At 36.3% G+C, this 26,371-nt stretch overlaps 1 protein-coding gene across 15 annotated transcripts in view; it reads right to left on the bottom strand.

Moving 5' to 3' along the window:
• DMXL1 (Dmx like 1) overlaps window positions 1-26,371 on the bottom strand; it is a 166,408-nt gene that overhangs the window by 29,415 nt on the left and 110,622 nt on the right. For 10 of the 15 annotated variants that reach the window (XM_036280413.1, XM_036280405.1, XM_036280409.1 and 7 more), the window contains 4 exons: window positions 22,846-22,908; window positions 6,891-6,977; window positions 3,871-3,992; window positions 3,328-3,469 (listed from right to left, as the gene is read on the bottom strand). The exons of 1 other annotated variant lie outside the window; for it this stretch is intronic. In XM_036280413.1, coding sequence (XP_036136306.1) covers window positions 3,328-3,469; window positions 3,871-3,992; window positions 6,891-6,977; window positions 22,846-22,908 — 414 coding nt within the window. The remainder of the gene's footprint in view (window positions 1-3,327; window positions 3,470-3,870; window positions 3,993-6,890; window positions 6,978-22,845; window positions 22,909-26,371) is intronic. 4 more of the 15 variants (XM_036280416.1, XM_036280407.1, XM_036280410.1 and 1 more) reach the window with 2 other exon arrangements.

Here is a 26,371-nt window from a genome sequence, read left to right as displayed (position 1 = left end):
GAGGTGAACAGAAAATTGTATAAAATTTTAATTGATAGTTTGGAGCTGTTCATTTACTCATTTGTAAATCATATTTTGAATGACTTACAAAGCCTGTCAAATAAAAATATATATGTGAAATTACAGAGATAATTTAAATTTATTTTACATTTCCTATTAACATAGCACCATAACTAGTTACCTATTACCCTAAGTTTGTGCCATCAGTCTCATGTAGACTTTCTGTTGTTATTGTTTTAAATTTTAAATTGTTCAATTAGCCTAAAAGTAGTGAGGAAAGTGGAGATCTGATAAGGAGGGAAGAGATTATTTTGCAGAATTGGTGAGGGATAGAAACACTGAAAGGTATATAGAGATAGAGATAATATTCCAATAATGCAGAAGTTGGTTATACCAAATGTTCATTTTCATTAGTATTCATAATCCAATAAAATGATGGGATTAAGAATATGTTTTATCAATTCTCCATATAAAAGTGAAAATCTGGTGTTAAACTCTTGTTTAGTAAACTTCATATTTAAATTTCATGTTCCTCTTAATTAAAGAAATGCCTAAAGATTCCTCTTCTTTCATCTTCTTTTCTAACTAAATGATATTTTCTGACTAAAGTATCAAAGGAAAATGCTAAGTAAAAAAAAAAATACGCAAACACAATAACCCCAATTAAAGTATCCTTTAAATAGGAAGAAAATTCAGTCCTATGAGGAATGACAATGGTAGATTCTGTATTATAATGCTTTGGAGTATAAAATATTTTCTGAGCACCTAGTATATATAAAACGTTATTTTAGAGATCATCAGTGTATAAGACAGGCATAGAGTAACCTCTCAAAGAGCTTACAGTCCAGAGGGTATAAAAAAAGACATCCAAATAACAGTTAATTTAAAAACTGATAAGAGGTACAAAGATGATAAAATGAAATAATATGACAGGGAGACTGTGGGTAGAACAAGGAGGGGCAGATGCCTTCACTAGGAAAGAAGGCAAATCTATGGGAATTTGAGTTAAGATCTGAAAGGTTAAACAAAAAAAGAGCATTTTAAGCAGAATGCAAGGCACAGACTCTGATATAGCAATGAGCTTGATGTGTTCCAGTGACAGAAAGAAGGCCATTGTAACTACAGCAAAGAGAATCAGGTGTGGAATGAAGAGAAATGGGGCTGCCAGAGGCCCATAGGGGTTAAATCACACAGGACCTTAAAGGTTATGTTAATAAGGACTTGTTTTTTTCAAGTTGTACTGGCAAATCTGAAAGAGTTAAGTAAAGTAGAGGCGTGACAACCTGACTGATGCTTTAGAAAACAGCAACTTTAGTTGCTGTGCACAGAACAGAAGGAGCAAGTGTGGAAGCAGAGAGATCAGCAAAGAAAGCTGTTACAGGAAGAACTGTATTATATTTTCTGAAACTGGGGTTGGAAAAAAGTGCCTATTATTTCTTTTTATATATTTTGTATATTATCTTTAAGTTCCCCTGTAAAAGATGATAATATTAGTATGTTTTATAACTGGATTTTTGTCAATTGAAAAAAAATAACTATTAATGACCAAGTCATTCATTTGAATAACTACTAGATTACTTTTCAAATTCTTCAATTTAATTTAAACATGCTCCTACCTAAGATCAATGAGCTAAGGTTAATATAGGGCTCTAATACATGTCCTACTACAAATCTGATATAGTGACCTGAATTAAATCACTTGATCTCTGTGGATCTCAAGCTTTACCTGAAGAAGGATAAGTACAAGTAACTGTAACAGTTACAAACAGACATCTCAAAGAATGATAAAGTGATATAAGCAATAAAGGAACTGCAGTAAATATAAAATATTATCAGATATTATGAAAGATAATTAAGCCTTTATTTAAATAATTACCTTTACTAATTAGGGAAAAAACATTTTTTCTTTTTGATGAAAGAAAATTCTATAGGACATAGGAAACTGAAAAAAACAAACAAAAAACTGAGAGAATTAAGGGGCTGGATTTCTTCAATTCTATGTATCAAATCCTATATCCTAATTATCAATAAAGGAATTTCATGGAGGTTTAAACATGGATCACATATTTGGTAATCAGTGCTCAAGCAGATCTTCCATTACTACAGAAAAATTCTGTTTCAGTTCCTCTGCATTTTATAATTTGCTTAAATTTAAAACTATTATATTGTTTTCCTTTGTTCAAAAAAAGAATATATTTGTCTCAGCATTAAAAAAAAGGGGGCATACTTAATATGGGAATAGTTGTTAGTCTGATATCTATTAAAAGATATTGTCTACACTAGGGTTAGCAAACATTATTTCTAAAGGACCAGATAATAAATGTTTGGGGCTTTATTGGCATATGGTCTCTGTCTCAGACACTCAATTCTGCCACTGTAGCATGCAAGCAGTCACAGGCAAAATATGAACAAATGACCACGGCTATATTCCAATAAAACTTTATTTATAGATACTGAAATTTGAATTTCATATAATTTTTATGTTTCACAAAATACCATTTTTCTTTTGATTTTTTTTTCAACCACTGAAAAATGTCAATACCACTCTTAGTATGTTGTCTACACAAAAACAGGTGGTGGGTAGAACTTAACCCAAGGACCACAGCCTGCTGATCTAGACCAATAATTTCCAAATAATTGTTACTTAAAATACAGCTCTTTGGCCCTGGCCAGTGTGGCCTGGTTGGTTGGTTGTCACATTGCACCAAAAGGTCACGGGTTTGATTCCCATTCACGGCACATGCCCAGGTTTCAGGCCAGATCCCTAGCAGGGGACATGCAGGAGGCAGCTGATCAATGTTTCACTTTCATATCGATGTTTCTCTCTCTCTCCCTCTCCTTTCCTTTTTCTCTAAAATCAATAAAAACAGTAAAAAAAAAAAAAAAAAATACAGTTCTTTGTATTTTAAATTACTTAAATATTTTATCTTTTTAAAATGAAAACATATCAATTTATAATTTGTAGCAAGTATGACTTACTAAAAAGTTAAGAATTTTTAGATCATATTGATTAAATGATTTTTTATCTATTAAGCTAGAGAAAAATATAGGATATTTATATACAAGTATTATTTTTATCCTCACCCGAGGATATTTTTCCATTTCTTGTTCAGGTACAGTGGGAGGGAGAGAGAGGAACATCGATGTGAAAGGGACACATCGAGTGGCTGCCACCCGCAGGACCGACCAGGGCCGGGGACAAACTGCAACCGAGGCATGTGCCCTTAGTGGGAACCGAACGTGGATCTCTCTGGACCGCAGGCGAACGCTCTAGCCGCTGAGCCAAACTGGCCAGAGCTATATACAGATATTTTTAACTTTACATACCACAGACGCTCCTCTGCCAGTCTGCATACTACCAAGCCATGGCATGTTGATTGGAGTGCCAGGATTGCTATGTGTATACGGGGTTGTACCTTGCACAGCTGTTAAATCATCATGAGCATGTATTACTAAGAAATCTTCTGACCTACAAAGGAATGTCAATCAGAATGAAAGCAACCCATTTTTTCATCTATTATGCCTGAAAGCTTTTAACATACGACTTTGTTTCCCTTCCTCTCTCTCTAAAGTCAATAAAGAAAAAAAGATTTTTTTAAATAAAATAAACTGTCTTCAGCTCTTAACTCCTAACTCAGACAACAACTTCATAGGTAAATAATTTCAAATCCCTTCACTTATTCTCTTTTAACCCTCAATTACCTTCTTTAAAGCTGCCAACATAACCATCTTTACTCTTTAGTATTTCAGCTTCCACTTATAATCTAATCTAGAAATAAATATTCCCTTAAAAATATTTTAAAAGTTATAGTTATGTGGAATCATCATTCAAATAGCAATGTTACTGAATAAAAACAAATATAAGGGTACCCTTTGGTTTCCATTTCTATATCATCATCTACCCAAGTATAGATCTGTGTAGCCAGAATTCCAGAAACATCCAGTTCTTGAACATCATGGCTCGAAGCAATTGCTATGCAGTTTCTATTTGCCTGAAAAATAAATCATATGGTAATTTTTGAATAATAAAATACAACATGTATATGGACTACTTTTAAACATGAAAACTACAAAATAGCCTCAAAAAATAACTTTAAGGTACAGAATATATAGCATTCTCGCACATGACTATTTTAAATTAATTTTAAGTGTAATAACATAAGCTTGAACTTTGAGATATGTTTATGTTCTAAGAATTTAAAAGCATCCAACAGAAAGCCAGCTATAAGTGGTAATGGATGTTTTCTGCTTTATTTCTTCTTCCAGAACTGTTTCTCTAGTTTACTAGAATGGTAAAATCTCCCTAAGGTTTACATAGTTTAGAAACTGGGAGGGAGATGCTGAAGAAGATAGGAGCCCTGGAATGTAGAGAAAAATGAGGGAGATAAGGAACACCAAAGTAAAGAAAGAGTGGTGAATTATTCACAGAAGATAATACCACTTTCACCTAAAGCCTTTGTCTTAGGTAGGAAAAATATAATTTGAGAAAGGATTGTAAAGAAAAAATGTAGAGGTAGAGAAAACGTTGGGGAAGTATGCCAAAAAAGATCATAAATGAAAAGCTAGTCAAATTAAATGCTATAAAATTTTAAACATCTATGAGTTAAAAATGTACACCTCTAAAGCAGAAAATGGAAAGATATTGACAGCAGAGAAAAGTGGATTACTATTTCCACTGTTATGCAAAATGTTAATAAAAACGAATTAGAAAAAAACTGAGACCTCAGAGATAAACAGAAAAATGATATAACTACATGGCTGGGAGATAATTCCTCCTGGGTCTCTTCTGCATAGCTTGTGAGTGAGTCACTGACTGTCCTTTGTTCTACAGTATTATCTCTAGGATGGTTATATAGCTATAATCTCTCCCTCCAGATCAAAGGGCAGGTATATTCTTACTATCATTAGAAAATATTTGGGGTTCCCTAAACTCAGTGTTCCTCTCCTGTAATGCAAACCACTTTGTGTGCAGGTATCATCTGGCCATCACCCTGTTTCTTTGGAATTAGAGCTCAGGAACCAGAGCAAAATAGCAGTACTCTGGTTACTGCTTTAAAAAAAAATTTTTTTTTTCTTCACTGTTTAGAGAAACAGGAAGGGAGAGGGAGAGAGAAACATCGATGAGAGAGGACATCAACTGGCTGCCTCCTGCATGCCCTCACACTGAGGATTGGCCCACAACCTGGGCACGTGCCCTGACCAGGAATCGAACTAGCAACCTCTTGGCACATGGGTCAACACTCAACCACTGAACTCCACCAGCTGAGCTGGTTACTGCTTTTGCTATTAGAAACAAACTGTCCTTTGTTTCTGAGGAGTCTTGTGTCTTTTAACAGCACCCATTAAACCGTGAAAGCTAACTTAGCTTAAATGCAGGAGAGTATCTCAGATCCTTCACAGTTTATTGACACAGATAATTCAAAGTACAATTGAGGAAAGTTCAATCTTATAGGTATTTTTTTTTATTTTTATTTTAGAGAAGGAATGGAAGGAAGGATTGAGGGAGGGGGGAGAGAGAAACAGTGATTGGTTGCCTTCTGTACATGCCTCAACCAGGGATTGAACCCGCAACCTGGGTATGTGCCCTGACTGACCAGAAACTGAACCTGCCACATTTCCACGTACAGAACGGCGCTCCAACCAACCGAGCCACACTGGTTAGGGCTCAGTGGCATTTTTAAACAATGCAATGTAAAGCAAAAGGTATTATTTCTCAGCTACAAACATAACAAATCTGGAGAAATAAAAATTAAACAGGTACACTCTTACAGAGTAAATGCCAGATTTTGTATATGTGGATGCTTGTTCATTACTAGTTGTTTATATACAACCTTCCCCACAAAGTGCAAAACACTAATTTACTTTATAGCACAGTACATTTAAAATCATTTTCTTCTGGGAAAGGAAGGTTTTAATGGGTACAGACAATAATTTTGTATTTGTATTTGATGTGTATACACTGAATCACAACATGAGAACTGCCTGGTTAAGGGCTGCTTCCAAATCTGCCTGTCTTGACAGAACTAGTCATTGTTCAGGGGAAGATGTCTATGAGGGAAATGAGACAAAGGAGACAGGAAAAGATGAGGACAGAATGACAACAGAACTATCCAGGAGAAATCAAAGAAGAGACATAGCTCTGAAAGATGAAGAACCTGTTGGTAAAATTATTATTTAATGAGTATCATAGGATATACATCTAAATAATATTTAAAACTTAATTTTAAATTAGAAATATATTAAAAATATATATATTCTTTAATTTAATGAAAATAAAGGAAACAAAAGTATCTGGAATTCACTATAAACTCTACAGTAAAGCCATTAGGGAAGACAGAAAGGGAAGATGATTAAGACAAATTTCAACCTTGGACCACTGTACATAAGGCCACCTCTTCTGTGAGTAGCTCTAAGGCAGATGTTGAGTAAAAGGCTAAGGAATACAAAGAAAACACTATAGGTGGACAGCTATTATAGCTGTAGGTCAAAGAGGGAGAATTTCTATGAGTCACATAAGTTTAAATTTGATCTAATATTAAGACTCACATTCAACATATTCATATAAGGAAAATAGAAAACCTTTTATTTGGATTAACCCTTATAATGTGTTGTATAAATTCTAAAGGCTACTGCATCTATAAATACTTGATACTTCTCCCTGTGTAGTAATAGCACATTATTTTATCTAATATATATTAAAAATAAAAAAATTAAATTATCAAACAATATAATCATTTTATAAAATAAAAAATTCATTCACATTTCAATTTTAGAAGTGGGAAGTTCCTGTGGGAAAAAGAAATACTGATACTGAATAAACTGACAGAATAGGAAACATTCTCCAACTATGAGTACTTAATGCTTAAAGAATAAAAAGTCTAAATACTTACTTTATTAACAGCAAAGGCGGTAATGATATCAGATTCCTTATGAATAATTCTTGCTTTACCCCCCGGATATCCCAAATCTGCTTCTATCTAAATGGAAAAAAAGAAAATATAAAAAATACAGTGATTTTAGTAATAGAAAGAATAATGTATGCCAATACATCTTTTAATATTTGTATAAATTCTTTTCAGAAAATCTTTAGATATTTCAAATCAAAAGGTACTATTTTACATGCTCATTATCCCTAAAACAAAATTTGACAAGGAATATTTAAATTTTTTCAAATTTGCCTTTTCACATATAATAAGATAGTTGATATAACATACAACTTTATTAACTGCTCATGTTGCCAAGATGTAATGAATTAACTTTACAAGATCAAAACATTTTAATTATTAAAGTAAGATTTGTTTACCATATTTCTTAGTATTATAATCCTTTGACAATATTTATAAATATTAAAAGGTCACTTGATAAATAGTTTAGTTTTTGTGGACCATAGAGTGTTACTACTGCATATTCTTCTTTCTTTTTTAAAAAATAAAAGACTTTTATTAATTTTTTTTTTTTTAAGTGAGAGAGAAAGGGGGAGGAAGAGAGAAACATTGCTCGGCTGCCTTCTGAATACTCCCTGGCGGGGATCAGGTCTACAACCTGGGTACGTGACCTGACCAGGAATCAAACTGCAACTCTTTGCTTCAGGAAACAATGCTAAACAGAGCCACAACAGTCAAGGCGTGAATATTCTTCTTATTTAAAACAATCTTTGTAACAATGTAAAGACCATTCTTAATTCAGCCTATACATGGTCCAGTTTGATATGGCCTACTGAATATAGTTTACTGATTCCTGGTCTAAAATAACATTTAATTTATAGAAGAAAAACCTGAAACCCTGAAAGGTACAGTAATTTGCCCAAGTCAGTAATCATTTTAGTTGCTGAGTAAACCATAATTGAATGAACTTTGATGAGAGAAATATATTTGACCGTAGGCTTACCCTAGAAATATATACAACATCTTTAAACTTAGAAGTGAGTACTGTATAAAATCAACATTTACTAAAATATTTACATAAATATTTTCTTACCTCTGGGTAAAAAGGAGGCAATTATTAAGAGCTAGGAATATTGATTAATGTAGGATAATTTCATTTTATTTTAACCTCCCTAACCTTCATTCTTTAAAATAAATTACTATAAAAGATTTTACAACTTACTGTGAAGTACAAAAATTATTAATTTGAAGTTAGAATACAACAAATTTACTGCCTGAAAAATTTAGATAAAATGTCACCAATGCCTGTCCATTGTTTGATCATAAAACTAAGTATGGTTAGCAGTATTTTTTAAAATGGCAACTGAGAATACCATATAATTGCAAAGTTGAAAGAGAATTATAAATAACCAAACCAAAATAGCTCTATACAAACTCATGTCACTGAATATAAAAATGTCAAATATATTCTAAATGCAATTTGATAACAAACATAAAGGAATTGCAGTGTTCACTACACATTTTGATTTATTTGAATGCTAACTTCTTTTCTAAGGAAAAGTTTTAGCTTTGCTATAAGAGGCCCATCAACCAACAAGAATATAAATAATATAATTCTTTAATTTTATAACAAAATTCCAACTTAGCTACCTCTCTGCCTGGCATCTAAAGCACACTAAGTGTCCACTACTGGGTTTTGAAGAAATTAAAAATAGAGAAAATTATATTTCCATGAAACAGAGGAATACATTATTTGCAATGGGTGGGTGGGTGGGGTGGACAATAACTTTACCTGCAGAGTTTCTTCAAACTTTACACTTACGGGGATGAAAGGTCTTGCAGGCATGAAATTCAAAAAAGCTTCTTCAGACTTCTGATCAAAATGGTGGTATAGGTAAACACGATACCTCGTCCCACAACCACATCAAAATTACAACTAAACTACAGAACAACCATCATTCAGAACCGCCTGAAATCGAGCTGAATGGAAGTCCTACAACTACGAAATTAAAGAATAAGCCACACTGAGACTGGTAGGAGGGGCAGAGGTGCAGGTGGGCTGGTCCCACACCCACTCACATTTGGAGGATAAAAATTAGGAGGGCTACCTCGGCTGGGAAGGTCCTCCCTGAGGAGTGAGGGGTCCCTGTTCTACACCAGGTTCCCAGCTTAGGGTTCCAGTGCCAGGAAGAGAAGACCCCATCACTTCTGGCTGTAAAAACCAGCAGGGATTGAGGCTGAAGGAGGCTGAGTCTGCTGGAGCCCCAGGCAGTCCCTCTTAAAGGCACAGACTTACTTGAACTCACACCCTACAGACTCTAGCAAGGAAGAGGCAGCTTGAAAGGCATGAGAGAGACATATGGGGAAGAACTGAGTTGTCTGGCATTGGGATTAGAGCTAGAGAGACAGCTTTTCTCCCAGACAGAGGTGCTGGTAGAGGTCTTTGTTCCTTTGGTGAGCCCTTACCCCACGAGGCCTGCAGACGGGTACTATATCTGGGACTCCAGCAACCAGGCTCACACTGTTTGCTCTGCCCTGGTGATTCCCTGAGGCCCTGTCCCACCCAACTTTCAGGCTCACCCAAGCTGTTTCCAGTAACTGTACCATAGGAATGACCTGTTTTGGCTCCTGCTTCAGATTTTCCTAAATTCTCCCCAAAAAGCAGCATCTGGCCTCAGCCATCCCCATACCTCTCATTAAGTGGCGCCAGGCCTGGCACTAGAAGCAGCCAGCACTGGTTCACAACTTGGCTTTTCCTGGGCACCTCCAAGCCCAGCACAAGAAGCAGCCATCAGGAGATCACTGTGTAGCTTATGCTGGGTGGCCCCATGTAGAACAAAGGCAGTGGCTGACCTTGCCCCAGAGCCAGCACACCCAGAGGACAGCTTCAGACCACAGTGAAGCACCACCACCCAACCACCTCCATAAGTGACACACTCAATGAGTAGGACTCAGTGGGTACCAGAGCACTGCTGAAGTCAGTCTTGCTCTGTGTGGTGGGCCCCTGCACAGCTAGTCCTCCAAGGTGGTCAGGGGCCAGTGGTTAGTGGGCACAGCCTAGGATGCACCTGGAGAGACAAGGAAGGCTGTGCCACTGGCGCCTATAGGACACCTACCACAGAAAGCCACCCTAGGAAGTGTAGGAGACATAGCAACTCTACCTAATACATAGAACAAACACAGGAAGGGCAGCCAAAATGAGGAGACAAAGAAACATGTCCCAAATGAAAGAAAAGAACAAAACTCTAGGAATAGAACTAAACAAAATAGAGATTGGCAATCTAAAAGATGCATACTTCACAACACTGGTTACAAGGATGCTCAATGAACTTAGTAGGGCCTCAAGAGCATAAAAAAATTACCAGTCAGAAATGAAGGATGCACAGTCAGAAATGAAGAAAGCACTAACTGAAATAAAGATTAATTTACAGGGAATCAACAGTAGAGTAGGTAAAGCCAAGAGGCAAACTACTGATTTGGAATATAAGAAAGCAAAATGCACCCAATCAGAACAGCAAAAAGAAAAAAAAAAGAGTCTAAAAAAAAGAAAAAAATTAGGACAGTAAAGAGCCTCTGAGGTGCCAAATATTTCAAGGATGGGGAAAAAACAGGCAAATACAGGAGTGAAAACTAGCTTTGGGAAAGGGAAACACTGATACTGAATAAACTGACAGTACCGAAAACATTCTCCAACTATGAATACTTAATCAAAGTTGAGGTTATAGAAACCAAGTGAGGCAAGACTTTCCAAAATTGGTGGCTGGGGTCAAAAGAATCAAAGAATACTGAAAAGTTGAATTAGAAAAAGACAGAGAATTGACTACGAAATCTAGTGACTGACAAGGACAATTTCAGTGAAGTAAATTAGAGATAATACCTAAATAGATTAGAGAGACAAAATCTGGTGAATAGAAAAGGAAGTGTAGTGAGGAAGATTCAGAGGCACTGAACTGAATTTATAATGTTTTATTTCTTAAGCTCGGTGGTTCCTACATGGTGTTTGCAACACTACTGTTTAAAAAAGTCTTCTTGTATGAGTTTATAGGCAAGTCTATAAATAATATTATTACCTACAGGATTAGGAAAATAAGACTGTATATAGATTCAAATGCAGGGTTTTTAAAATTTCACTTGAAAGTAAGACAATAAAATATATTTGCTTATTTCAAGGAGAATAACCTATGAGGTAACATTTTATTATTGAAGAGAGGGGGAATAACTATTGAGGTAAAGTCCTTGGGTAGAAAAGAACAGATAAAGTCAGTGTCCAAGTGGAAGATATGGCTTTGGATTAAAGAGTGACAATTCCTCTTAAGACAGGGCAGAACCAAATATCTGAATATAGAGTAGAAATTAGATTTGGATGTGGAAAGATTAGGCTAAATTTCTGCTGATTGCACTTATCTTGACAACAAAACAAGGTCAGCTATGGGAAGTAGTAAAGAAATATTGGATTTTTGAGGAAAGAGAAAAAAAGTAGAGAGAACAGAAACAAAAATGAAAAAAATAAACCTGCTATAGAGTGATCTATTATGATTGCAGGGCTGCTGAATTTGGAATTTGTGGCTATAAACTTAAGTAAAGCAGGCCTCCCTAGTTTGTGCTTTTTTCTCCATCTACATTCAGCAATTTGGGTGCAGACACAGAATAAACAGAGAGTTGGGTTTTATCAGGTTTGGAGATTTGCAAGGCAATTAGAGTGTAGAGGGGGGAAAAGGGGGATTGATCATAATGATGGATAATGGAATCTAAGCTGGAAAATGAAGGAACATGATATAGTCAGCTAAAAACAGATACAGAACTTGCCGGTGCTACAAACGTACCTTAATTTGCTGAAGGCCACACGACATAAAATCATAGTTAAAAAACACAACAAATATGATCTTAAAGGTTTTCTTAATGTAAGGTTTCAAGTTATGCTTTATAAAATTTGGCTGAAATGGATACATGAGGAAAAAAGTATTCAACTATTAGTGCTAAAAGAGATTTTAAGAGATTATGCAGGTCAAAAAACTGAATAAAGAATTACCGTATGATTCAGCAAGTCCACTTATAGATAGGTATGTACCCAAAAGAACTGAAAGCAGAAACTTGAACAGATATTTGTATATCAATGTTCATAGCAGCATTATTCACATTTGCCATAAGAAAATAACTCAAATGTCCACCAACAGATGAATAGATATACAAAATATGTTATATATACAAAACAGAATATTATTTACCCTTAAAGAGGTAGGAAATGCTGGTACATGCTACTGCATGAAGAACCCTGAAGGCTATATTCTAAGTGAAATAAGCCAATTGCAAAAAGATAAATATTGAATGATTTCACTTGTATGGGTAGTAAAATTCAGAGACAAAAAGTAGAATGGTATTTGGCTGAGGTAGTTGGGGGAGAGCTATTGTTTAATGGGTAGAGTTTCAGTCTGGGGATATGAAAAAGTTCTGGAGAGGGATGATGGTGATGGCTGCACAATAATATAAATGTGCTTAATGCCACTGAACTGTACACTTAAAATTATTAAAGTGGTAAACTTTGTATGTATATTTTAGCACAACTTTTTAAAAAAAGAAATTTATGCAGAAACTGATCTGAATGGTGTTTGGGTTCCACTAAGATTCCCTTAGAAACTAGAGAAGACGGGAATAGTTCTAACGGACTAACTTCAGGACTCGACTACTATTTTAATTAGAGCAGAAGGACACCTAAAACCATCAACCCTAGTTTAGTAAATGAGGCTTCAAGGGTGGAATGAGCAAAAGGTCTCACAACAGACGTATGGAAAAACTGAATTGAGACTCTAGATCTCTTTAGTGATATTCTGTTACTACCACCTTCTACAATGTAAAGCTGTGTACTTGAGTACACTTCAGCACTACTCTAGTAATACAGTAACACAAAGGTGAGATCTAAAGAATATAAAAAAACTACTGGGAGGCCCTGGCTGGTTTGGCTCAGCGGTTAGAGCATCAGCCTGCGGTCTGGAGAGACCCAGGTTCGGTTCCCACTAAGGGCATGTACCTCTGTTGCAGTTTGTCCCCAGCCCTGGTTGGGTCGTGCAAGTGGCAGCCACTCGATGTGTCCCTTTCACATCGATGTTTCTCTCTCTCTTCCTCTCTCTCCCTCCCGCTCTATCTGAACAAAAAATGAAAAAATGTCCTCGAATGAGGATTAAAAAAACCCAAAAAAACAAAAAAAAATCTACTGGGAGAAATGTGAAGCAATCAAGTGACTATAAAGTGGCACCAATATCCCAAATATTTGGAAATGTAAATATTAAGGAAGAAATTATTTTGTTTTCAAAATTATGCATGACCAATGGACATGGAAAATTATGCATGACCAATGGACATGGACAACTAAGCCGGGGACAGGGTGGAGGGGGGGTAGGGTGGGGGGTGCCAATGGGGTAAAAAGGTAAAATATCTGTAAAAAAATAAATAAAAATTCATATAAAAAAATAAATAAATAAAATTAAAAAAAAAATTTTTTTGACAAATCAAAACCAAAGAACTTATATGCATATATGCACAACCAATGGACACAGACAATAGTTTGGGGAAAGCAGGAGGGAGTAGGAAGAGGGAAGGAAGGGGTCAATGGGAGAAAAAGGGAATATCTGTAATACTTTCCACAATAAAGATAAAAAAAATAACAATATGTATAAAAGAACACCTGATGACCATAAATGGGGCTTACCCTGGGAATGCAAGGTTGATTTAAAATCAAATAAATCCATCAACCTATTTAGCCATATTAACAGACTGAAAAACAAACAAACAAAAACTTTATGATCATCTCAACACAGATATGCACCACAGAACAGCATTTGGTCAAGGATGGACAGCACATACAACGGTAATCCCATACGTTTACAATGAAAGTGAAAAATTCCTATCACCTAGTGACTTTGTAGCCCTTGTAACACTGCAATGTAACATATTATACAAATACCAATGCATTACAATGGACTACAATAATCTACATACCATCCTAACCTTTGTTTACTGTGCTTTTCCCATAACTGACTCATCCCACCCCCAACATCTTCTTTTGTCTTTAGATGAATGATATTTAAAGTGGCAGCTTCAGCCACTTTGGCAAATTACTTTGTTTTCCTGGGTCTCTCCCATGTATACAGGGGCTGTACATGTTATTAAACTTTTGTTTTTCTCCTGTTAATCTGTCTTTTATCACAGGAATGTCTCAGCAAAGAAGCCAGAAGGGTTATTTTTTCTCCCCTACGGAGCAATAGGCTATATTGTATAGCCTAGGTATGTAGTTGGCTATATTTTTTAGGCTTGTGTAAGTACACTATGATGTTCACACGATACAATTATATAACAAAGCATTTCTCAGAATGTATCTCCATTGTTAGGCAGTGCATGCCTATAGTAGCAAATAAAGCATTTGACAAAATCCAACATCCTTTCCTAAAAACTCTCAATGAGTTGGAAATAGAAACTTCCTGGCGGGAAAAATGGCAGCAGAGTGAACGGAGCTACACAGACCGTCTCCCAGAACCAAACTGGAATTACAACTATAACACAGACAAATCGACGGAAAAAACCAACAGAAAAGCAGCTTGGAGGACCATACAACGCAGGACACTGACTCCATCCTGGTAGGATTGCGAAGGCGCGAGACGGGGCTGGGAGCGCACGGTCGGCAGCTCGGCAGCGGCCTCAGCTATAAGCGGCGCCCGCGGGTCACACTCCCAGGCGGCCCCACAGCGCAGCCGGGACAGAGGCTGAAACAGCCACAGCCACTCACCTTGGGCTCCGGCGGAGGGAGGGCAGACTGGACTGGAACTGTGTCTGGACACTCGGGGTTTGGAGGGCGCTCAGAGCTTTGGCTGAGTGCAGCCACTCAGGACGGTGGCCACATTGCTCCTTCCCAGGGCTCTGAGAGAGGCAGCAGCCCCTCCCTCGGAGATCCAACCCCACCCTGTGGGCCATTGTAGTGCTAATTGAGGCTCACTAACAACCAGCATCTGCCCCACCCTCGTGAAAGCCCCTTGGCTGAGCACCAGAGGGAGTTTTTCAATCAACTGACAACCCAAAACTCATCAATTAACCTAGACTGCTAGCCTCCAGGCAAAAAGCTAGAGGATAACAGTACGTTTCCTGGGCTGGCAACTTTAACCAGGAAAGTAAGACTTGACAGTGGTGTTCAACGCGGGTCCTCCCTCGCTCATCTAAACACAGGAGAGGGAGCCACAAACAGCAGAACACCAACACCCACAGGGAGAACTTGACAGGCTCCAAAGCCCACAGTGATAGCTAAAATGGTGAAACACAGAAACAGAAGCCAAATGAAAGAGCAAGACACCTCCACCGAAGATGAGATCAATGTGGAGCAATTAGGCATGTTAACAGAGCTAGAATTCAGAGCCATGATCTTGAGGAAGCTGAACAGCATGAGTAAAGACATAGAGACACTGAAAATAAGCCAAATGGAAATTAAAAACCAACAAGAAGAGATAAAAAATGACATATCCGAAATGAAAAACACATTGGAAGGTTTAAAAAGCAGAGTAGGGGAAGCTGAGGACCGGATCAGTGAATTAGAAGACAGGGTAGAAAAAATCAACCAATCAGAAAAACAAAAGGAAAAAACTATTAAAAAACAGGAAGACAGCTTAAGAGAACTATGGGACAACTGGAAACGTAATAATATTCGTATCATAGGAGTCCCCGAAGAAGACGAAAAGGAGCAAGGGATAGAGAATATATTCAAAAAAATAGTGAGAGAAAACTTCCCTAATTTGGTGAAGGAAGAAGGCATTCAAGTTCAAGAAGCACAGAGAGTCCCAAGTAAGAAGAACCCAAACAGGCCCACACCAAGACACATAGTAATTAAAATGCCACAAATTAAAGACAAAGAGAGAATCCTAAAAGCAGCAAGAGATAAGCAACAGGTTACCTACAAAGGGAACCCCATAAGGCTTTCAGCTGACCTCTCACAAGAAATACTACAGGCCAGAAGAGAATGGCATGAAGTAATCAAAGTCATGAAAAACAAGAATCTGAATCCAAGACTACTCTACCCAGCAAGGCTATCATTCAAAATAGAAGATCAAATAAAGAGCTTCCCAGACAAAAAAAAGCTAAGGGAATACATTAGCACCAAACCAGCACTGCAAGAAATGTTAAAAGGACTGCTGTAATTAGCAGTAGAAATGGGAAGAAAAATGGAACCACACTAAACAAAAATGGCAATAAATAAGTACATATCAATAATCACCTTAAACGTAAATGGATTGAATGCTCCCATAAAGAGACACAGAGTAGCTGATTGGATAAGAAAGCATGACTCATCTATATGTTGTTTACAAGAGACCCACCTCTCAACAAAAGACTCACATAGGTTGAAAGTGAAGGGATGGAAAAAAATTTTCCAAGCAAATGGAAAGCAAAAAAAAGCGGGGGTAGCAATTCTCATATCTGATAAAATAGATTTCAAAATGAAGACCATAACTAGAGACAAAGACGGCCACTACATAATATTGAAAGGATCTATCCAACAGGAAGATATAACCTTGATAAACATATATGCACCCAATATAGGAGCACCAAAATATATTAAAAATCTTCTGGAGGACTTCCAAGGAGAAATCGACAACAATACAATTATAGCAGGGGACTTCAACACCCCATTGACTGCACTGGATAGATCCTCTAGGCAAAAAATTAGCAAGGAAACAGAGACTCTAAATGAAGCACTAGACCAAATGGATTTAATAGATATCTACAGAGAATTACACCCCAAAATAACAGAATACACATTCTTCTCAAGTGCACATGGGACATTTTCAAAGATAGACCACATGATAGGACACAAACTAAATCTCTACAAGTTCAAGAAGATTGAAATCATATCAAGCATCTTCTCAGATCACAATGGCATGAAACTAGAAATCAATTGCACAAAGAACATGCAAAGACATTTCAACACATGGAGGCTAAATAGCATGTTATTAAACAATGAATGGGTCACCGAGGAGATCAAGGAAGAAATTAAAAACTTCCTGGAAACCAATGAAAATGAACACACAACAACACAAAATCTATGGGATGCAGCGAAAGCAGTTCTGAGAGGGAAGTTCATAGCACTACAGGCCTACCTCAAAAAACAAGAAAAATTTCTAATTGACTGTCTAACCTCACAACTTAAAGAATTAGAAAGCAAACAAAAAGAAAACCCCAGAGCAAGTAGAAGAAAGGAAATAGTAAAGATCAGAGCAGAAATAAATGACATAGAGACCAAAAAATCAATTCAAAGGATCAATGAAACAAAGAGTTGGTTTTTCGAAAAGATAAACAAGATAGATGGACCCTTAGCTAGACTCACCAAGAAACAAATAGAGAGAACCCAAATACACAAAATCAGAAATGAAAGAGGAGAAGTAACAACCAACACCACGGAAATACAAAAGATCGTTAACAACTACTATGAACAACTATATGGCAACAAATTCGACAATCTCAGCGAAATGGACAAATTTCTAGAAACACACAGTCTCCCAAAACTATTCCCGGAAGAGATAGAAAACTTGAACAGACCAATAACAACTAAGGAAATTGAAGAGGTAATCAAGACTCTCCCAGCAAACAAAAGCCCAGGCCCAGATGGTTTCACGGGGGAGTTTTACCGAACATTCAAAAAAGAACTAACACCCATTCTCCTCAAACTATTTCAAAAAATTCGAGAAGAAGGAAGACTTCCAAACACGTTCTATGAGGCCAGCATAATTCTAATTCCAAAACCAGAAAAAGACACTACGAAGAAAGAAAACTACAGGCCAATATCCCTGATGAACATAGACGCCAAAATCCTGAACAAAATACTAGCAAATCGGATCCAGAAATACATCAAAAAAATTATTCACCATGACCAAGTGGGATTCATTCCAGGGATGCAAGGCTGGTACAATATTCGCAAATCAATAAACGTGATACACCACATAAACAAAATGAAGAATAAAAACCACATGATCATATCAATAGATGCTGAAAAAGCATTCGACAAAATCCAGCATCCATTTCTGATAAAAACGCTCAGCAATGTAGGAATAGAGGGATCATATCTCAACATAATAAAGGCCATATATGAAAGACCTACAGCCAACATCATACTCAATGGACAGAAACTAAAAACATTTCCATTAAGAACAGGAACAAGACAGGGATGTCCACTTTCGCCACTCTTATTTAACATTGTACTGGAAGTCTTAGCCACAGCAATCAGACATGAAGAAAAAATAAAAGGGATCCAAATTGGAAAGGAGGAAGTGAAACTGTCATTATTTGCAGATGACATGATATTGTACATAGAAAACCCTAAAGACTCCATCAAAAATCTATTAGACTTAATAAATGAGTTTGGCAAAGTAGCAGGATACAAAATTAACGTCAAGAAATCGACGGCATTCTTGTACATCAATGATGAACTCACAGAAAGAGAAACTGAAAAAACAATCCCATTTACCATCGCTCCAAAAAAAAAAAAAAAAAAAAAAAAAAAAAAATTACGATACCTAGGAATAAACTTAACCAAAGAAGTAAAAGACCTATTTGCAGAAAACTACAGGTCATTGAAAAAAGAAATAGAGGAAGATATAAAAAAGTGGAAGCACATACCCTGTTCATGGATTGGAAGAATTAACATAATTAAAATGTCCATACTACCCAAAGCAATCTATAGATTCAACGCAATCCCCATCAAAATACCAACGACATATTTCATAGAACTACAACAAATACTTCAAAAGTTCATATGGAACCAAAAAAGACCCCGAATAGCCACAGCAATCTTGAAAAAGAAGAACAAAGTTGGAGGGATCACAATACCAGATATCAGGTTATACTACAAAGCGACTGTAACCAAAACAGCCTGGTACTGGCACAAGAACAGGCATATAGACCAGTGGAACAGAACTGAAAACCCAGAAATGGACCCAAGGCAATACGCTCAATTAATATTTGACAAAGGTGGCAAGAGCATACAGTGGAGCAAAGACAGCCTCTTTAATAAATGGTGTTGGGAAAATTGGACAGCTACATGCAAAAAAATGAAACTAGACCATCAACTTACACCATACACAAAAATAAATTCGAAATGGATAAAAGACTTAAATGTGACCCGTGAATCCATAAAAATTCTAGAAACTTCCTGAACTTTTAAAGAACATCTAACAATAACCCTACAGACGACATGCTAATTAATGACATAAGACTGAATGCTTTCTCCCAAGATGAGGAACAAGATGGTATCACTGTAATTAGCTAGTTATTAATAGAAAAGAAGCAAAAGGAAGGCCAGATAGTATAAGCATGGGCATTTGGGCAGCTTCACCTGAAGGCTGCAATTTTACACTCCCCAGGGAACCACTGGCTCATTCCCTGCAGATTATTGGGGGAAAGAGTCCAACAAGGGGAAGATGAGTGCATGTGCAATGAAATCAGGGTGACATAAGGAAGATGCCTGTCAATCAAACCTGAGAACAGAGATCACTGGCTAGAGAGGGAAGGGTCACTACAAACCGCAAACATTTGGTGATACATAATCCCAAGACAAGGCACTCTCTTGCTGCTCTTGCCTTTCTGGTTCCTTAGGTGTTGCTCCTTTGTTCCCTCCATAGCCATGTGGCCCAGCAGACCACAATGGACTGATGAACTGCAGCAGGGAATACAAACTAAGCTAGCCTAATGCTGGACTGGACTGTGTCCCAACATGGAACAGAAACTCTGGACAGCAGCTCTAATCCTAGCTCTGCTGAAGCCATAGCTACACTTCTGCTATGGTTGAAGAGAAATTGGACTTTGGAAACTTGGGGATTTAATTCCACAGAAATAAAGCTTTCTACAATACTTCATCCTCCTGTGTGAGTCTCAAAAAATCCCTTTTCTCGGGATATCTCAAGAAGCCTACCCCCACCAGCAACAAGTGGGGTTGAGGACAGCCTGCTTTCACCATTTCTATTTAATATTAGACTATAGGTTTCAGTTAGTGCAATAAAACAGTGGGAGTATTAGCATAAAGATAAACAAATAGATCAATGGTCCAAAATAGGGTTCAGCAATAAACCTAAAAATGTATGTCAACTGATTTTATATAAGGAGGAAAACGCAATTCAGTGAAGCATAATCTTTTCAACAAAGGGTGTTAGAACAAATAATATATAGATAATTTAAAAAGTAACTGTGATCCATATTTTGCATCATATAAAAAAATTAACTCAAAATAGGTCATAGACCTAATTGTAAAACTAAAACTATAAACAATTAGAGCAAAGTGAAAGAAACTCTTTGTGATTTTAGGTTTGGCAAAGATTTCTTAGATATGACATCGAAAATAAAATCCATACACAGATGAATTCTGATGAGGTCCAATGTTTCAATTAAGAACTTCTGTCGTTAAGTATCATATGATCTCACTTATTTGTGGACTATAATGAACATAACAGTCTGAGGAATGGGGTAGTCCCAGAGACGTGGAAGTGGGGTACACACTGACAATCCCCAGAAGAGGGGGTGGTGGGGGAGAGATAAACCACAGAACTTATATGCATGAACAAAGGTGGGGACAGGGTGGGGAGGGAGGGGGGAAAAGGAGAAACATCTGTAACAAAAATAAATTAATTAATTAAAAAAAATAAAAACATAAAAAAATAAGAACTTCTGTCGTTTAAAAACAAATGTAAAGAGAATGAAAAAGACAATCAACTGACAGCAGAAAATATCTGCAAATCACCTATCTTGTGTGAAGGACTTATATTTAGAATGTATAAAAAACGGTTAAAACTCATTTAAGAAAACATACAACCTAATCAAAAAATACATACAACATTTGGAAAGATACTTCAACAAAAAATGGCAATTAAGCACATGATCAGATTCTTAATGCAAATTAAAACCACAAAGAACTACCACTATATACCTACAAGAATGGCTAAAATAAAAGCTGACCATACCAAGCATAGTGAAGGAAGTGAAGCAACTGCGATTTCATACACTGCTGCTGGCAATGTAAAATGTATCTACCATCTTGGAAAATACTTAAGCAGTTTCTTAAAAAATTAACCAAACTCCTACAATATAATCTAGCCATCCCACTCCTAGACATTTACATAAAAGAAAAGAAACCAAAGGCCCAACCAAAGAGACTTGTGCATAAATATTCTAAGCAGTTTTATTTGAAATAATTCCAAAATGGAAATAGTTTAAAAGTGTTCATCAGCAGATCAATGGATAAACAAATTTTATTATAGCCAGATAATGAATATACCTCAGCAATAAAAATAAAATACTGAAATACATAATATGGAGGAATCTCAAAATAGTTATGCTGAGAAAATACATAGAAAAAAAAGACATAATGTATAATTTCATTTCCAAAAATTCCAGAAAATGAAAAGATAATCTATAATATCAGGAAGCAAATTGATAGTTGCATGGAGAAAAAGAGGGCAGAGAGGGAAGGGGAAAAGCAACAGAAGAATTAAAGTTTTGGAAATAATGGTTATATTAATTACCTTGATGTGCTGAGGGCTTCACCCACATATGCATGTAAAAATTAATCAAACTCTAATAAATATGTGCAGTATTCTAAGACAGGTATACTTAATAAAGCTATTAAAATAAAATTGTCCCACATGATTTGGAAAACTCTGGCCAAAAAAAGTTATGATGTTAAGCAAACACAATGACTGACTTTTGATATAGTGTAATGACTACAGTAATACAACATTATGATTAACATTTTATAAACACTGTAAAAAAAATTTTGGATAAGGATTCATGATAATGTATAGACTGTAGTAGTTAATGATTACAAGGCAAAGAATATTGTTAACTGGTTAGAAGTTTGAATTATATTCTCTCTAAACTCCTAAAGGCTATTAGAATTTTCCAAAGTTAAGTATGGACTGCATATATTTATTTTGCCAAGGTTTTAGTTATACACTTGACATCAAATCAGTCTTTTTAATCAACTGTACAGAATTATTTCACCTATTTTACCAAAAGATTCCTTTGAGAATGAATAAGAGGTAGGAACTCACAGCCTCAAAAGAAAATCTTTTGAGAAACTGTTTCCCTAAAAATTACTCTGATGAAATGGTCTTAAAATGAAAATGTGGAATACACGAATCATATATCAACCAAATAAAAGTCCTATTTGAATGTGTGATCATAGAATATTTGCGAGTTATTTTATGGATGTACAAATTCTCATCCTTTGTGCCATTGTTCTCAAGAAGTATTATGAGTACTTAGTATACACAAGGCAATATGCTATATTCTATTTTTATCAGTATGATAAATGCTATATAATAGTATTTGATATATTTTAAAAAATATGAGAGAAGATAATTTAAAATATTGTTTTCTTTACTGATTTAAGAGAGAGAGGAAGGGGGGGGAGAGAGAGAGAGAGAGAGAGAAACATCGATAAGAGATAACATTGATTGGCTGCCTCCTGCTTCCCCCCCCCCCCCCCCCCGGGGATTTGGCCCACAACCTGGGCATGTGCCCTGACCGGGAATTGAACTGGTGATCTCTTGGTGCATGGGTTAGCTCAGCCACTGAGCCACACTGGCTGGGCGAGAGGCAAGAATTTTAACTTCAAAAGTAATACTGACAAAAATACTACTATACTTCTCTAATGGCTACTGTAATTATACTTTATTAAGAACTTTAGTTGTATATACTCAGAAAAATCTGTAGCCAAAACAGGATACATTCAACTTCCTTTAAAATTGCATTCTCTTATTAATAAAATAGAAACAATGTTATGATTGCAACATTTAACTTGTTAAAATAAAAGGAGAATAAACTGAGGGAATAGCAATTTTACTGCGTTGGAAACAAAGTCCAGTCCAGAATTAAATGGCAACACTTTGTTTTCCATGTTAAAGAATGCAATTTCTAATTTCAGTTGAATGACACTTTTTACCTTATTGATGTTTGGCTCCTCCAACATAGAATTTTTGATGGTTTCACAGCTGTCCTCTACTGACTTCATCAAGAAAGAATAATCACAGGACAAAGAGTAAGATGAGTGTAACATGCAAAATACTGGGGATACTTTTTTAGTTATATTTTTAACCCAATTTACTAGAAAGCAACATTAAACTGAGTTATTTTTAAAATTTCATATACCTTAAAAGAAGCATGTGAGGGGGTACACTGTTAGGGATTAGGGTTAGGGAAAACTCAGTCCCTTAAAATTCATTAACAACCACTATAAATTTTATTCTACCTCCTAAGAAATTTTCACTCACTTAATTTGAAATGTTGACATTAAAGCAAGATTGCACCCTACCTACTTTCAGAGCGACTGGTGTCAGAGTACTATCAACTGAAAATTAAAGTCAAATTGTTCTCTTATTCAGTACCATGTCTTATCTCCATTATGATAGCTCACTCCTCATGAAAACCTCGTAATTAAAAAAAAAAAATTATATCTAGGTTTCTAATTCTTGCTTTGTCTCTCGCTCTCTCTACGTGTGTGTATATATATTTTTTTATCCTCACCCGAGGACATTTTTGCATTTATCTTCAGATAGAGCTGGAGGGAGAGAGGGAGGAAGAGAGAGAAACATCTATGTGAGAGAGACACATCAAGTGGTCGCCACCCACAGACCCCAACCAGGGTCGGGGACAAACTGCAACTGAGGTATGCGCCCTTAGAGGGAACCGAACCCAGGACTCTCCGGTCTGTGGGCCGATGCTCTAACCACTGAGCCAAACCAGCCAGGGCTGTTTTATTTTTTTTTTAAATCCTCACCCAAGCATATTTTTCTATTTATCTTCATAAAGAGAGGGAGGGAGGGGGAGAGAGAGGGAGAGAAAGAGAAACATCGATGTGAGAGGGACACATCGACTGGTTGCCTCCTGCATGAACACGACCAGGGCCAGGGACAAACTGCAACCGAAGTACGTGCCCTTGACCAGAATCAAACCTGTGACTCATTGGTCTACAGGCCAATGCTCTAACCACTGAGAAAAACCAGCCAGGGCCTTGCTTTGTCTTGATTTAGCCTAAAATAATCAATAAACTATCTGAGCAGCAGCAGCTTCTTGTGTGTGTGTGTGTGTGTGTGTTAATAAAAGTATACTTACTTTTTACTAATTTAGTCTATGTGTATCCAACAACACATTAATACTATCCTGTAAGGTTGTGATTTATAGGTGTAGAGTCTTTTTCTTTTTTCTAATTTAATTTATTGAGGTGACAGTGGTTAATACAATCATGTATGTTTCAGGCACACATGCTTCTTAAAAGGGGATATTAGCACTAAAGAAAGAGCTGGTTCAAGACCTTAAGGTTTTCTCCGAAAATGAAAACAAAAAGAATCGGGACACAAACGACAGCTGCCAAGCATTTGTTGTTGTTGTTTTTGGTCAGGAATGATTCAGATGTAGTCCATTTGCAACTATCTGCACTTAATTTCCAAATAAATAAAAATAGGGAAGACCTTCACTTTTAAAAATGCATGTACCATTAAACTACATTATATAGAAAAAAAATTCTGAAGATACACCAGAATTTTAACATCAGAGAAAGAAAATTTCATTTTCAAACACATAAAGAAATAAAACAGCAGCACTTTCAAAATATTCTCCATCATCTCCCATCCAAAATGCAGGATTTGTCATGTACCTATTTTCTAACCATCTGAAAAATCAGAGTAATTTGCACTCAACAATTTAAGTATAATCATTATTTTATTAATAAAGGGAATACAGGTTATTTTGTTAATAACAAAAATAGGCTAATCAACTTTCCATTATAGATTAAATAATTTTAAAGCAACTCTATAAAGTTAATATTTTATTTTGTTCCATCCAATCTATATTTTACTATTAAAAAAATACGTTTGCATATTTTCTTTACCAAAATATTACTATCTTTAAGAGTATTACTATCAAGAATGAAACAATCAAGCAGTAACAATAAATTTCTGAAAACTACCATTAATCATGCCAGGTTTTTATTTTTTTATTATTATTTTTTTTATCCTCACCCGAGGACACTTTTTCATTCTTTGTTCAGATAGAGCAGGAGGGAGAGAGAGAGAGAAACATCGATGTGAAAGGGACACATCGAGTGGCTGCCACCCGCACGACCAACCAGGGCCGGGGACAAACTGCAACCGAGGTACATGCCCTTAGCGGGAACCGAACCCGGGTCTCTCCGGACCGCAGGCCAACGCTCTAACCGCTGAGCCAAACCGGCCAGGGCTCATGCCAGGTTTTTAAATAATGTTAAATATACTGGTTAAAACATTGCAAAGTAAAAGGTATTATACTCATTTTGCAGATTAAAAAACACTAAAATACAGAGAAAATATTTGGCCTACTGACAGACATAAAGCTTTTAGTCCAGCATCCATATTCCTGCTTTTGATTAAAATAATTATAATATAAGAGTAACTTTACTCATTTATCGGTTATCCTTCCTTATTCTGGCTTTGTTATGTTATTCTATTCCCTTAATGATTCTACTCTGATTCTACTAGGCAATATAGTGATGCAACAGTTTTTGTTTTGAGAACTATTTCAGTTCCCATATACATTAAATGTATGAGAGGTAGAGAAGTGTTTTTATTTTTACAATTATATTAATCAAATATGACAATGTTTTCGGTTTTTAAAAAAAATTTTTCTTTATTGATTTTAGAGAGTGGAAAGGAGAGAGAGGGAGGGAGGGAGGGAGGGAGGGAGGGAGAGGTGAGAGAGTGAGAGAGAGAGAGAGAGAGAGAGAGACATCGAAGAGTGAGAACATCGAATGCCTCCTGTGTGGCCTCCACTGGGGATTCAGCCCACAATCTGGGCGGGTGCCCTGACCAAGAATTGAACTGGTGACCTCTTGGTACATGGGTTGACACTCAACCACTGAGCCACAATGGCTGGGCTGACAATGTTTATTAAAACAATGATTTAGTACTTGAAGTTATTATGCCAAATTTGCATATTCATATAACAAGGTACATCAGAGAAACCAAAGAAGTAACAAGTACAGTAAACATGCTTTTTATTCAAAGCAATTCAGCATGTTTTAACTTGTAATAAATTATTTTGGGCAAAGATAAATATATATATATATATTCTTTTTTTCTTTTTTTAAATCCTCACCTGAGGATTTTATTCATTCATCATCAGATTTAGAGAGGGGCGAGGGAAGAGAGAGAAACATCGATGTGAGAGAAACACATAGATTGGCTACCTCCTGCATGACCCCAACCAGAAGCAGGGACCAAACTGCAACTGAGGTACGTGCACTTGACCAGAATCCAACCTGCGACTCTTTGGTCCACAGGTCGACACTCCAACTGCTGAGCCAACCCGGCCAGGGCAAAGCAAAGATATATTTAAAAGGAGAAACATTATCTCATCAGTAAACATATGCTAATTTTGAGTCCGACACTCTTATCTAGTAAATTCATTTTTAATTTTATTCATCCAAAAATTTGCTT

Source organism: Molossus molossus, unplaced genomic scaffold, assembly GCF_014108415.1.
Source record: "Molossus molossus isolate mMolMol1 unplaced genomic scaffold, mMolMol1.p scaffold_m16_p_3, whole genome shotgun sequence".
NCBI lineage: Eukaryota > Metazoa > Chordata > Mammalia > Chiroptera > Molossidae > Molossus > Molossus molossus.
This window is presented reverse-complemented; position numbering and strand designations above follow the sequence as displayed.